This window comes from Phalaenopsis equestris, unplaced genomic scaffold (genome assembly GCF_001263595.1).
Source record: "Phalaenopsis equestris unplaced genomic scaffold, ASM126359v1 Scaffold001238, whole genome shotgun sequence".
In the NCBI taxonomy this organism is placed as follows: domain Eukaryota; kingdom Viridiplantae; phylum Streptophyta; class Magnoliopsida; order Asparagales; family Orchidaceae; genus Phalaenopsis; species Phalaenopsis equestris.
The window spans coordinates 57,061-71,658 of NW_018165677.1; the positions used below are offsets into that span (position 1 = coordinate 57,061).

A 14,598-nucleotide genomic window follows, 5' to 3' on the forward strand; every position below is an offset into this window, starting at 1 on the left:
TATTAAATTATTTTATATTTTAAACAATAATGATTCGAACATGAACGAACGCATCATTGTTCGTGTTTGGTTCGTTTAACTAATCGAATGAAAAAAAAAAATGTTCACGTTCGTCTCGTTTACTTATCGAACGAATCGAACACGAATTCATTGACAAACCGAATACAAACTGTTCGCGAACAATGAGCTTTTTTGACAGCCCTAGGCGTGAGTTAGGTTAGGGACTTAGGATTAAAGAAAAGGATTTTTTTATAATACTTAATATTTAAAATTCTCCAATTCATGCGATATTCGTCTGTGCACCAAACCACGACAAAGTGGGCGTCCTTCCTAAGCAAAGTCGATGTTCCAGACGTGCCAGCGCAATCCGTTTTGACATCCGGAGTTGTTCCGACGACCTCATCGACGATCGTGTCAAAAACACGTCAAATTCAATTTTCATCAAAATTTTGATCCATGATCGATTGTTTTTTAAAAAAATTATTTAAGTTTTTGACAAATAACGGCGCAAGCGATGCGAATCGCAAAAACTAAACGAGTCGACTATTCTAACTGTGAAGTCTGTGCGCGCGGAAGTGCGAATCATGCAAAAGGTAGTCCTAGGGCTCAAGGGTCTTATAGGGACTCCTTTCGAGCTCCCTCATGTCGGTTTCAACCTCCTACGTGCTAGAGGTCAATAACCAAATGCAGAACTTCAAAAAGAGTAAAGAAGTGGTTTGGACTATAGATTGAGGTGGGTCCATTTTGGGTTCAAGTTCGGCTAGGTTAGGCTAGAGTTTAGTAATGGCCCAATTGATGGTTCAATTTGATGTAGGTGATTGTTATGAAGTGTTTTGGATAAAAATAGAGTGGGAATTATGGAGTTATGACGTTCAATTTGGGGACGTTTGGAGACATGGCTAATTTGAGGCCCAATTGAGGATTTTGGTCCACAGTCGAACTTGAGTAAAATTGAGACTTGACCAAGGCCAATTGAAGTTTCAATTTCATGTGGGGGAATATTGTAAAGAGTTTTGGATTCAAATTGGGGCAAATTGAGTAGGCTATGGGGTTCAATTTGATAGGATTGGGTCATATGGTCAAAATTGGTGCTTTTTGACTTGGATTGAAATTGGGCTCAAAGTATGGGTCCAAATTAGTCTTGGAGATATTTGAAATGATTTTTTTTAAGGTTTAAGGAAAGTTTGAGTTTAGGGTTGTAAGTGGAAGTATAATGTGCAAGTGAGTGAAAGTATGTGTATCAACTCAAGACCAACACCCAGAGTCAACCCTAAGGCCAAGCAATCCTATGGGCACTCCCCTTGAGCTCCCCTATAGTGGCCCCACCTACTAAGTGATAGAGGTTAGGACCAATATGTGAAACTTCAAGTTGAGAAAAGAAGAGTTTAGAGTTTCTAATAGTGAGGGTTCATTTTATAGTTTTCTAGGAATAATCACCAGGAAAGTTATATGACTAGACCTTAGACTACTAAAGAGGAAAAATTAAATCTCAAGCAAAAGTGAGGTCAACAATAACACAACAGTAACATAATAGTAACACATTATAACACAACAATAATACAATGATAACACCACCGTAACACAGCAGTAACACATAATAACTCATTTGTAACACCACAAAAATTGAACTATTGCAGTCATATAACACATAAATAGCACATAAATAACACATATGTAACACTTCAATAACACATATGTAACATAGCAAAAACTTCTAATAATAACACTTGAGTCATTTTTAAAATTGTGGATGAAGATTGTTATCTATAAAATAATATTTCCTTATGTTTTCTTTTGAAGATGAACGCAAGAACGTTCAATTGTAGATGTCGTCCTTCCACAGTGAGAAGTGCACCTGATACTGTTAGATACATTGTACCTGAGGAATTGTACCTGAGGATACCTGAGGAAACAATGACTTTTTTAAGAGAAATAAATGTCAGTCAGTTTTTTGACATGTCTCCTTATCCTTAAGATAATATGTTGACTCTACATATCATGGGATTATGGAATAAAGAAAGAAGAGCTTTTGTGATGGGTGGGAAGTTGGTAAAATTCCACGCACAATCTAGATAGACAATGAATACAGCTTTTTTACTTTTTTGTGTACGATCTACAAACAGTGTAGATTTGAGAGCAATAAAGGAAGATGTGACTAAGTTTTCAGGAGAGTCTTCCACTCCTTTTGAGAAATTATTTCTTAAGTTTTTACTGACAAATTTATTCTTTCCCTCGAGCAATTTTGGCGTGCCTGCATGTCTTTATGCATTTGGAGAGAATGTACAGACCTTCTCTTCGTTTAACTGGCCTGCTGCTATCTGTGATTATATGATCGATCAAATGAACTTTGTTGCAATTAAAATAAGGCAAAATCAGTCACTTGGTTACATAAGTGGTTTTGTTCTTCTTTTATCTGTAAGTTCATATTTGCTACAATTAAAAATTTTCCTTTTCACTAAATATTTTTGTTTTTTTTTTTGCATTATGACAAAATGATTTTTGATATGTGTTATCTGTAAATTTGGTTCTTCTAGCACACAACTCTCTTTACTCCCACTGCACCTGATGCTAGACCACGAATGCTGAGATGGCCAAAAATTCATGAGTGGATAGCAGCACGAATTCACGAAGCCTTTAGGGTGCTCGATCATGTCCAAGTAAGTAAGTTGATTTGTTATGAGATTTTATATGGGTAAGTTTCCATGTTACTTTACTAAATATAAGTAAAACATTATGATTTATATTGTAGGTTAACGACACCTTCATCAACTTGACGGAAGATGAGCTCAACTTGTTGTCCAATCCTGATCATGGACCACCAAGCCCTGCTATGACTCTTCCTCGTATTGGTCGTCATGAAACTTCAGTTGGACCGCCATCACCCAAATCCCATGGTGTAGGTACAATTGTTTGAAGCGAGGTAACCCCAAATGCAACACATGCAATGGGAGGTAATGAACATATTTGAGATACTTAAATCTCAATAACAGATAAGTTTAAGTTTGCAGGAACTATGATTGTCATGAATAAACAAATAACTAATGTTGAAGATTCATTGTCCACCCTCACAACTATTGTTAAGAGGTTAGAAGAGTCCAAAGCTGATAAAGAACATATAAGTCGCCGAAAGAGTAGGTCCATATATGAGAAAAAAAAGGAGCAGAATTAATGTGAATTTACCAGTTCACAATGAAGCGCCAGCTGAAGTTCTTGTTGCTCGGGATCTTCTTGGTTATCTGTCTCATACGGTTAGTTTATCATTTTTTCCCTTCAGTAGTTAATTTTATCTTAATTGCACGTTTTAATGATTTTTTGTTTTTTTGGTAGGTTCATATCGTGTCGTCCATTGTAGATATTGAACCCCAAGATCAAACAAATGCTGCTCAAGACAATGTTATAGCAGGGAATTCGATACTACAGGAGGTACCCCATGAAGTTGAACGAACATCATATCATGTTCTTGATATTGTGCTCTTTACGGTAAACAACTTATTTTATAGTGTTTAAAAACTTATGTATTTTTGTTTTAACGTGATGTTTTTACTGAACCCCACAAGGGCCATCAATCGGAAATAAATCCAGAACAACCTTTTTCCAAGAACCTCAATCATTAATAGTGTCAGATGTTGTATCATTTGAGGCAGAGACAACTCTGGCTCAGGCTGAAGAAAATATTGAATCAATTGCGTTGACGCCCGGTGGTTTAGGAACCTCTATAATTAACCAGGGAATGCAAAGCAAACCAATAATGATCACTAGTTGGAGCACCAGTTCCATTGCTGAGAGCCATACAATAGTGGTAAAAAAAAATAATCCATTTACATTTCAATTTTTTAGTTAGTGTTCATAATTTGCTTTTTTATTCTGCAGCCTCATATTGCGGCATCGTACATAGAATATCTTGGTAGATCATTAGTACCACGTGAGATGCAAGATGTTATCGATGACTGCATTGCTACACACACTGGGGTGTAAGTAATTTTTGACAGTCGTTTTGATTTTACGCAATAATTTGATTTTCAAATATGACATTCTCTCTCTCTTATATGTGCAAACATGATTTTCTTGTAAATAAAGGTTATGGGCGGGCAATTGATCGACCCGACTTTGAGGATGTATTGCTAAACGGGTGGCTTGGAAATGAACGTGTTGATGTCTTTGCTGACATTTTGCGTGAAAGAGTTGCCAGGTCACCCGAATTATACAAGTTTTGCCTCTTTGTAACGTCGCAATATTGGGTAATTTGCAATTGTTTAATTTATCCATATTTTTATGGCTTTCTTGAAACATATCACGAAGGACAATATAAAAGAAACATAAATTATATTATTTCCTATAATTCATAACGACCATTGGACTTTGTTGGTTGGGAAGCTGAAATTGAAAAAAATAGAAATTGTATGACTCTCTTCCCAACACCGTGCATAAGAATGTTGTCCACCAAGTTGTAAGTATATTACACATTAATAACATCCAATATCACAAAAATAACAATCTCATAAAATTTGCAGGTGAAGCTGTTTGCAAAGGATGCTACAAAGTGTTTTGGTAGAGCCAAACCTGCGACATGGGGAGATTTAGAAGATATTTATTGGACCTCGTATCTTAACTGGCAACAAGACATGGAGAGGTTTAGAATTGAATTTGCTTACGCCATTTGTATGTGGTCCAAAAATCTAAACGCTTAAATATGTGTTTATGGTTTTATTACACTTGACGTTGCTTATGGTTAAATATGTGAATTTGTTTACGCCATTTGCTTACTGTTAAATTTGTGCTTATAGTTTATGAAGTCATATAATTCGTTATGACACTTGAATTTTGAAATTTTGAGCAACAATATTTCGCTTTAACACTTGAATTTTACGGTATAACACTTATATTTTTAAAATTACAGGTTATAAAGTAATATATCCCATATATATCACAGTATAAGACAATTATTTTATCTTTTGAACTTTATTTATATTTGAATATTTTAAGAAGTAATTATTTTATGATATAACACTTAAATTTTGAAATTTTCAGGTTGTAAGGTCATATAACACGATAAAATTTAAAATAACGAGTCAATAATTAATTATAACATATGTATTCTCAATATAATGTATATATATCCCAGTATAACACGAGTATTTTGTATTTTGAACTTTATTTATATTTGAGTATTTTAAGAAGTAACTATTTTACGATATAACACTTAAATTTTAAAATTTTCAAGTTATAAAGTCATATAACATGATAAAATTGAATTTTGAACTTGTTATAACACTTGAATTTTGAACAATAACACAATAATATTGCGGTATAACACTTAAATTTTGCTAAATAACGCGTCAATAATTCGTAATAACATATGTATTCTAAATATAACAAGTATATATTACAGTATAACACAATTATTTAAAAAATAATGTGGTTTAATTAAAGTATAACACAAGATTTTCGATAAATAATGTGTTATTATATACCGTGACGGCGGAATAACACATATATGTGTTATATAACGGTAGTATAATACATGGGGATATTCCCCATGTGTTACACCGCGATAACACATGGGGAATATTCCCCATGTGTTATGTCACATTAAGCACATAAAGTGAGTGAGAACATAATATCCCTATAATTTCAAACTTTTTGTAAGTACAAGTGAGCTTGGAATTGACTTTGTCAAGTTTCACAGTTTAGTGTTTGTTTGTTCCTTGGTTATCCAAATTCCTTACAATATATTCCAAGTCACTCTCTGGAAGTCATTCAATTGCCAGTCCATAAAGCCCATCTAATAACTGTTGCTGGAACACGGAGTAAAGCTTTCTCGAATAAAAGGTGACAGCTTGCCTAAGAAATGGATTGCCTTTTACCACTGGCGTAGTGACCGATTGATCTCTTTTGAAATCTTCATCCTTCTCATTCCGGTGCCATGATTTCATAATATTTTCAAGACCAACAAAACAATCCACGAGAGAGTTAGTAGGCTTTGAAACACCGTGACAAATATTTTTTGTTGACTCACTTCGTTGTGTTGATAATATTCACATGCCAAATATTTCTTTATTGAAGGTTGTGGACCATTTATGTCTGATCTTATACATGTCATCTAACCAAATGTTATTGTGGAGGTTCCCCTTCTCAATCATTGTGGCCCAAATTTCTTCAAATTCCCCGTCGGTATCACACTTGCTCATGCATTTGTAAAAGAGATCGCCCACATTCTTGACACCCAAAGGACAATGCACTTTTGAAGGAAATTTCTTGTATATATGCCATTGGCATAATCTGTGTCGTGTTTGTGAGAGACAATCTTCAATGGCTCGAGCCATCGCTTGATCTTGATCTGTGAAAATCGTCATTGGATACTTGTCACCCTTTATTCAAATAAATGTTTTGAATAACCAACTGAAAGAATTAATGGTCTTATTAGACAAAAAACTCACTCAAAAAAGGACATTTTGTGAATGGTGGTTCACCCACATGAACGGAGCACATCATAAATTATACTTATTTAATCGATAACTTGTATTAAAAATTATTACGTCACCAGAACAATCATAATCAAACCTGGATAACCCGTCGCTCCAAAAAAAACTTGTGAGTCTGCCACACTCATCAGTATCAAAATCTCAAGCAAACATTGTATCTTTAACTTGCCTCTCCATGAACAACTGTATTAGTACATTGACATATTCTTGCTCTATTCTTTCCTTTCTTTCTCTTTGAATAAAATTGTATGCATCTCTTTTCATACATTCTGGGTTCTCCACCCCCCGACCTCCGTGGCCATAAAGTTATATGCATTTGTTGCTTTAAACCCTGCTCCTGTCAAGCAAATTTGCATTTAACTCGCTTATCTTTCTGCTAGAACGCAAAAGATACTTATCACTACTTTCGACAAGAGGGTGGTTATGGCTTTCAATGAATTTCTTAATAGTCCAATTTCCTTCAACATCAATGACATATCTAACCATGGCTTGGCATCCAGTTCTCGTGTTAGTTTTTCTAAACTTCACAGTATCTGTCAGGTTTGACTCCTTCTTGTGGTCAGCCTTTCCGCAAATAAAATCTTTAGGTTTAATCTTCTTCGAGTTTGGCCAATAATTGCTATGATCCTTTCTAACAGAAAAGCTACATGATGTGCATAAGCACAATAACATTCATATGCTTCTTGATCATTGTGCACAACACTACGAAGAAATGTCTCTGTGATTGAATCATTGCACTGCACATCACCACCCCATTTTAAAAATAGTCAGATCGTTATAAAGCAAACAATAACAATACAAAAACTATACAATAACATCACCATAATACTACAAAAACTATACAAAAACTATACACAAAAACTATACAATAACATCACCACAATAGTACAACACTGACACCACTATAATAATTCAATCCCTAAACAATAACACCACTGTAACACTATAAAAAGTAAATAATAACATCCATAACACCTGAGTAACATGACAAAAATACCTAAGTAATACAACAATAACACTATCAGGACAATACAATCCATAAACTCTAAACGATAACACACTACACCCTAAGTTCTGACAATAACACAATTATAACACTAGAAAAACTTAACTATAGTATTACATAACACGACAATAACATGAGAATAATACAACAATATTACAAAGATAACATTACTAGAACAACACAATCCCTAAACCCTAAACCATAACAATAACACCACTATAGCAAAACTAAATCTAAACATCATATAACACCTCAATAACACGATAATAAGACAACAATAATACAAAAAAAAATACAACAATGACACCAATATTACAAAATAATTCCTAAACTTTAAACGATAACACTACACCCTAAACCACTAGAAAAACTAAACTATAAAACCACATAGCACCTTAATAAAACAACAATAATACGACAATAATACAACACAAAATCATTAAAAAAAAACACAGCTCTAGCACTATAATAATCCTCAAACATATACTAAAATAACAAATCTAAACACCAACATAACACCAAAAATAACACCATGCTAACTATAAATTAAAACAACTAACAAAAACCAGCTATAACCCACATAACAATGCAATGCAACAGTAAAATAAACCCTAAACTAAAGCAAACTCACTTCTGATTTAAGCTTCTCCACATTATTTAATGATCCCATTTCGTCTCCGGAGAAATCCAACGCACCAACTTGACAGAATCCTCTTATTTTGGATTGGCGGAGGCATAAAGTGGGACATCAAGGCTTTTTTGGCGGGATTCTATACAGACAAAAAGTAACTTTTTCTCGTCTTGGGCGGGTCGGGTTTCAGACGGGTCGGGTCGCCTGTCTTAATTAATTTATTTTACCTTTTACTGTGGTGGGTCCCAGAAGTCCACGTGGAGAGCTTGCATTCGACTCCGCTTGCAGCACTGCCTGCGGTCTCCGGATGAAATAAGCGCTCTTAGATGGGGGGAAGAGGAGAGGAGATGTGATTACACCTGCACGCTTGCCCTGGCCGGATATGGCCCGAGTCTGTTTTTTATTTATAATTTTATATTGGGCTGGCCTAAGATCTGTCGGTGGGCCTTGAAAAAAATTAATTTTTCATACCAAAGGCCATTCTCATTTCTCTTAATTAGGAAAAAAAAATTAGGTCAAGATAAATTTAGTTTGATTTAACTTGATTGAGCCTCTAAATTATTATTTTTAAAAAAAATTAATAGAAGTTTGTAATTTTAAGTAATTGCTTATGTATTTTTATTAGTTTTAAAAAATAATTAATTAATAAAATCTTTAATATTATCCTTCAAATCGTATTTGTTGATTTAAAATTTTAAAAAAAAATTACACTATTTGAACGATTGAAAGAATCTACTACAAGATTTTTAAATTGATTTTATTGGTACAAACATTTTCTTATACGTTTACGTGAATTAGTAGCTAATGTATACACATGAAAAATGTAAAATTTTAAACTGAGAACATCTTGATATAAAAATATAAATAAGTTGAATAAAATACGAACAAAAAATACATACATATCACTCGTCAATTTCTATTGAATTATACATATCTAACATGTGGACTTCATTTTTTAGACATTTGCCATCTTATTTTTGCATGAAAGTTGTATTTCATTTTTTAAAATATTAACAAGTGATACTTTTATGTGATATGAAATATTTGATTGGTATTAATATAAAAATCAAAATTTATGGCTAGATAAAGAAGAGAAAGAAGGAGAAAATTAACTGACTCGAAAACTTGCAATCACAAGCTATGCCTGTAAGGTTGAGCCATTGGGTGGGCCGGACAACATGGGTTGGGCTCATTTAAGCATTGACTAAGTCAAAACGGGTTCGGACGGGAAAAACCCGCTAATTTTTTATTTTTTTTTGTAGCCAAGTCTATCAATTCTAAGCGGGTTTTGCGAGCCTGTAGGGTTATCCAGCCAATGACCAGGTCTAGATGAGATCTTGGGATTGTTGTTTCGATTTAGATTTTTTAAGTTAATTTTTAAATTAATTAATTAATAATTAATTTTAAATTAATATATTCTTAAATTAATTAAGGACTATATAAATTTATATTGTACTTATTTAATAATTATTTAATTAAATAATATATTTTAAAATTCAAACTATTTAATATTTAATCAATTTAAAACACATTTTTAATTAATATAATTAATGTTTAATAAATTAATAATTGATAGACACTAAATAATTGCTTGATAAGTAATTAGTTTAATAAATTGTTCTAATAATTAATTTATTTATTGAATATTTAATTAGAAATAAAATTGAAACTAAATCAAATAAATTAAATATTTAAGTTTTATCATAATAATAAAATAATTGAATTTTAACTATGATTTTTTTATTATAACATGCATACCAAATTTTTAAATCCTCACATAAATTGCTATACAATCTTTTCCAAGATTTACAAAATCTGGATTTACTAATTTATTGTACTAACTTAAATCTAATACGTTGCCATACAGCCCTCAATGATCATAAAAGAACAGATTTTGTTTTGAGTGTATCAATATAGCAAGATTGCAATTGGATTTGATTATCTTAATGCTCTTATATGTCATAACAAGTCAAACAAAGTTAGAAATCAAACGTTTAATAAAGCTAAGTCCTCAGCAGGTATATTAAAAAAAAAAAAAAAAAAAAAAAAAAAAAAAATCTCATTTATAAATTACAATGAAATCCACCCTGTCAAAAGATTATTTGAGAAAAGAAAATGAGCATTTTAATATGCTTTTCTGCTTGGTATAGCATAATATACTGTTGTTTTCAGTCTCACCATTGTTTTCATCCACATCTGTAGTTTCTTCTCCCCCTCCGTCCCTCATGTCATGCAATGGAGCGCTTCGAGACTTCACAAATATTTGCGCCAGGTGACACGTACAACTTTAGCAGACCACACCTGAAACCCATCAGATAGCCTAACAAAAGACTTGAGATGTGTGCTACAAGATTCGTCGCGGTAGAGTAACGATTATTTATCGTCTTAACATTACAAGAAAATCCAACACATTTTTGATAATTAAGTCAGAATAACAATAACATCACAAACACGAGAAATATACGTAACATAACACTAGAAATGACAATGCGCCCCAAAAAAAATTTAGAATAACATAAGACTATTAACACAAAGAGTAGTTTACAAAAATATGACTGGCAAGGCATTAGCACCTCATGGGAATAAAAAGCCTAAAGATCCTAGTTCAAAATTGATGATAAAATATAAGAGCGGAAGGAATGAGAGACATAACTAGCCAATAGATTACTTTATAGCTAAGTACAATAGCTAGTTACCAGAATGTGAGACATCTATAAGAAAAATCTCCAAACTCACAACCATCTTCAACAATTACTTTGAAATCTTGATTGTCCGAATCTCATTAGCAAAACACAAAAGTGGCTTTGTCAGATGAGCTCATCCTCTTAGCAGCAGAAGTTCCAACAATTCTTTCGAGCTGACAAACAAAAGCCAACTATCAGCAAGTTCTGACGCTAAAAATTCATGAAGAGCATCAGTTGAATATGAAAACCGGTGTATTGTTTAAGAAAAGAAAAACTAGTGTAACATCATATATTTTTTCAAATCTTATGTGACGCAATCTAGGAAAAGCATAAATACTTCAGCTTTTTCATTTTAGGAAAGTGATGAAAAACAATTTTATAAAATTTTATATTTCATTTCAAGCATTTTAATATATAGATGTACTTATAAAGATATAAGTACACTAACGGTTACAAACTAAATCCACAAAATAAATAATTAGAACTACGCTCATTTAATGATGTTATTGTTTACAAATGAAGTTAATGTAGCAATAAAAGAGAACTCCAATTTTTTCAGCAAATAAATAAAAATTAGGTGTGTCAATTAGGGTTACAAGTCTAACCAGAATTTCACCAGATGCATGACCTAAACCAAAAACATTTATTAAACTAGTCAAAAATTGAACCATGACTGCTTTCATCTCGATTGATCCAAACCCGACCCATTTTCAAGCCAACTCACCCAAACCAAACAACCTGCATAATTTTTTTAACATTGGGTCAAATTCATGTTAAGTTCGGATTAGTGAGTCTATTTTACGTTGACGGTCAACCTGAACCTAACCATAAAAATTAAACATATTAAGAGTCAAGATTCGAACCTGAATAAATAATTAATTAGGTCAACCTAAACCCAAATTTTTTTAGTCAGGTTCAGTTCATGTTAATTAACATTACTATTGTGAATGCTGTTGAAGACTTCAGCATGAAATCTTTTAGGAGGATTAATATATATATATATATATATATATATAAACAGTATAGCTCCAAGAAAAGACAAATAATGGCAAAAGAAGAAGAAGATGACCAAAAAGAGGGGAAAAGGAAAGTAGGGTTAGTGAAGAAAAATAAGCTCACGGAGGAAAACTACTAGCTTAGCTTCAGTATTCTAACATAAGGTTATATATATAAAGGAAGTAACCCATCCTAATTTACAATCTTACCAAAAATATCTAATCTAAATATGAAAAGTTAATAATTCTGATATAAACAAAAAGCATAAATAGGCAAGGCTAATCAAGGAGTTTCCAAAGTTGTTTACCCCCAATCCTTTGATGACCGGCCGAACCACCACGGAAGGGAGGCCGATACCTTCCTAAGTTTTAACACTCTCCAGTAAGTGGAGTCATAGATGTTGTAGAGGCCAAGCTTGATATCAAACTCTAAGAAGGTGCTTAAAGGAAAGACTTTGGTGAAGACATCAACAACTTGTTGGTGTGTTGGAATGTAGCTTAATTGTATAATTTTGCCATTAACATTTTCAGAAATAAAGTGTCTATCTATTTTAATAGTTTGGACCTGTCATGATGCACATGATTCTTGATAATACTGATAGTTGATTGACTGTCACAAAATATCTATATAGGACTATTGGAGATGCATCCCAATTCCCTTAACAATTTTTGAATCCAGATTCCTTCCCAAATTCCTAAGGCGAGTGCCCTATATTCTGATTCTGCATTGCTTCTAACAACAACAACTTGCTTCTTGCCGCTCCATGTAACCAGATTTTCTCATAAATAGGTTTCCTATCCTACCGGGGACCTTAGTCAGTGAGTTCTCCAGCCCATGGCGATTGCTTGAGTTTATAGAGATACTTCTTGAGTATAGATACTAGATGTTTATTAGAATTACTCTCGAGTCCCGCTGTATCTCCATGTATGCTTTTTCTTCAAGATCCTCATTAAGAAATTTTTTTTTATATCAAGTTGGTGCAATCCCCACTCCTTGTTAACTTCTACTGAAATTAGAACTCTGAATAGTGTTTAGTTTGACAACTGGTGCAAAGGTCTCCTGATGGTCAATCCCAAAGGCTTGCGTGAAACCTTTTGCAACCAGGCTAAATTTGAATCTCTCAATACCACCATCAGTTCTGTACTTGATGTTAAACGTTCATTTGCATCCAATTGGCATGTTATCCTAAAGAAGTTTATTGAGGATCCATGTGACATACTTTGCTACTTGAATCTCCTCTTCAACTGTTTTCCTCCATTTTGAATTTTCAATAACTTCATGAATGAATTTAAGAATCCGTATACAATCAAGGTTAGACAAAAATGCTTTACAGGATGAGGATAGCTTTCCATAAACTACATATTCCTGAATTGAATATTTAGTACAACTTTCATTGTCATCAACACCAGAAGAGAAGGGAATAACTCATGAGCACTATACTCCTTACCCGAATTTCAAGTGAGTGAACTCAGGTTTTGATTTGAGCAATTCTGTCTTTGCAAGTTGTCTTCCACCTACTCAACTTTTTTCATTCTCATTGTGTACACACGAAGTTCTTTGTTATGAACTTCAAGTTGGGTTGGTTGGACATTCTCATCAAGGATAAGAGGGCTAAGTGAAAGAGGATTGGGAAGAGAAGTTGGTTGCGAGGTAGTTTGGGTGTGATCAAATGTATCCCAAAATTGATGTTCATTTGCACACTCCTCTTGAACATCATATTTAGGAGAATATGGTTGATTTTAAAAAAATATATCATCCACTGAATTTACAACAACAATGCCACAACATGGCTTTTTTTTCGACAGACACAAACTTAACAAACTCATAGACTTGAGAAAAGGATGTAGGTGGGACCAATTGTGTGTTTAGAAAGATACTTTTTTTAGAGATCCTTGATGCATTTCAACACTACTAATCATCATCCCCAAATCCATCACCTGAAATTCACAAAAGCTTGCAAGAAATTTAGTTATACATTGTTTATCATGAGTAAGCTAACTAATTGAAATTAAATCACAGTACTGCTGTGGAACCTATAAAATAGAGGAAAAGTTCCACATGTCCTTCTCTAGTAATATTTTTGTGTGAACCATATGCAAGTTTGACAATTCTAGATATAGAACTCTCTTGATAGTTGACTCGAGCATTAATGTCTCCAGTCATATGATTAGAAGCTCCTGAATTTATGATCCAATGTCCGAGGATCTGTTTGGGGTAGCTGCAACTTACTGATAATCTGCTGATAAGCAACTGATCAAGATAAGCTACATATTAGCAGCTGATCTGGATAAGCTGGTTGACAGTTTGATTTGTGTTATTGAAAAACAACTGATTTGCAGCTGATTGTCGATAAATGATCATTCTGCCCCTGTGCAGTAATGCAACTACTTAAGAAGCCTTTGCAAAGGCCACCAACTACAAGATCTCCTCAACAACTACTTAAGAAGTCCGATAATTCAAAAATGATACATATAGATCCCAACTCATATAGAAGATGGAAACTTGCTAAAACCCAAGCTAAAGTATCATATGTAGTTCCCTCAGCTTATCAGATCAACAACTTGAAATCCATTCAGAATACTGCAGAAGACAAATAAAAAATCTCAAACAAACACAGAGAATCGCATGGGGAAAGCAAAAAATCTTGTGATGAAAAAATCTCGGGAACCAATATGTAAAATCTCGCAAAAAATTCTAACATAGAGAGCCAAAAATTGCGTGGGAAAGCTATGATTCCATCGACAACCGCATAATTACACAAAGCCACAAATCGCAGGAACTTACAAAGAAACGTAATAG

At 33.3% G+C, this 14,598-nt stretch overlaps 1 protein-coding gene across 3 annotated transcripts in view; it reads right to left on the reverse strand.

Moving 5' to 3' along the window:
• Positions 1-10,182: 10,182 nt before the first annotated feature.
• The window catches only part of LOC110033618 (U3 small nucleolar RNA-associated protein 25), a 110,801-nt gene continuing 106,385 nt past the window's right edge, over positions 10,183-14,598 (reverse strand). For 2 of the 3 annotated variants that reach the window (XM_020737654.1, XM_020737655.1), the window contains one exon: positions 10,588-10,976. In XM_020737654.1, coding sequence (XP_020593313.1) covers positions 10,902-10,976 — 75 coding nt within the window. In that variant the 3' untranslated portion in view covers positions 10,588-10,901. Of the gene's footprint in view, positions 10,421-10,587; positions 10,977-14,598 lie in introns of those variants that run through there. The other variant, XR_002294967.1, reaches the window with a different exon arrangement.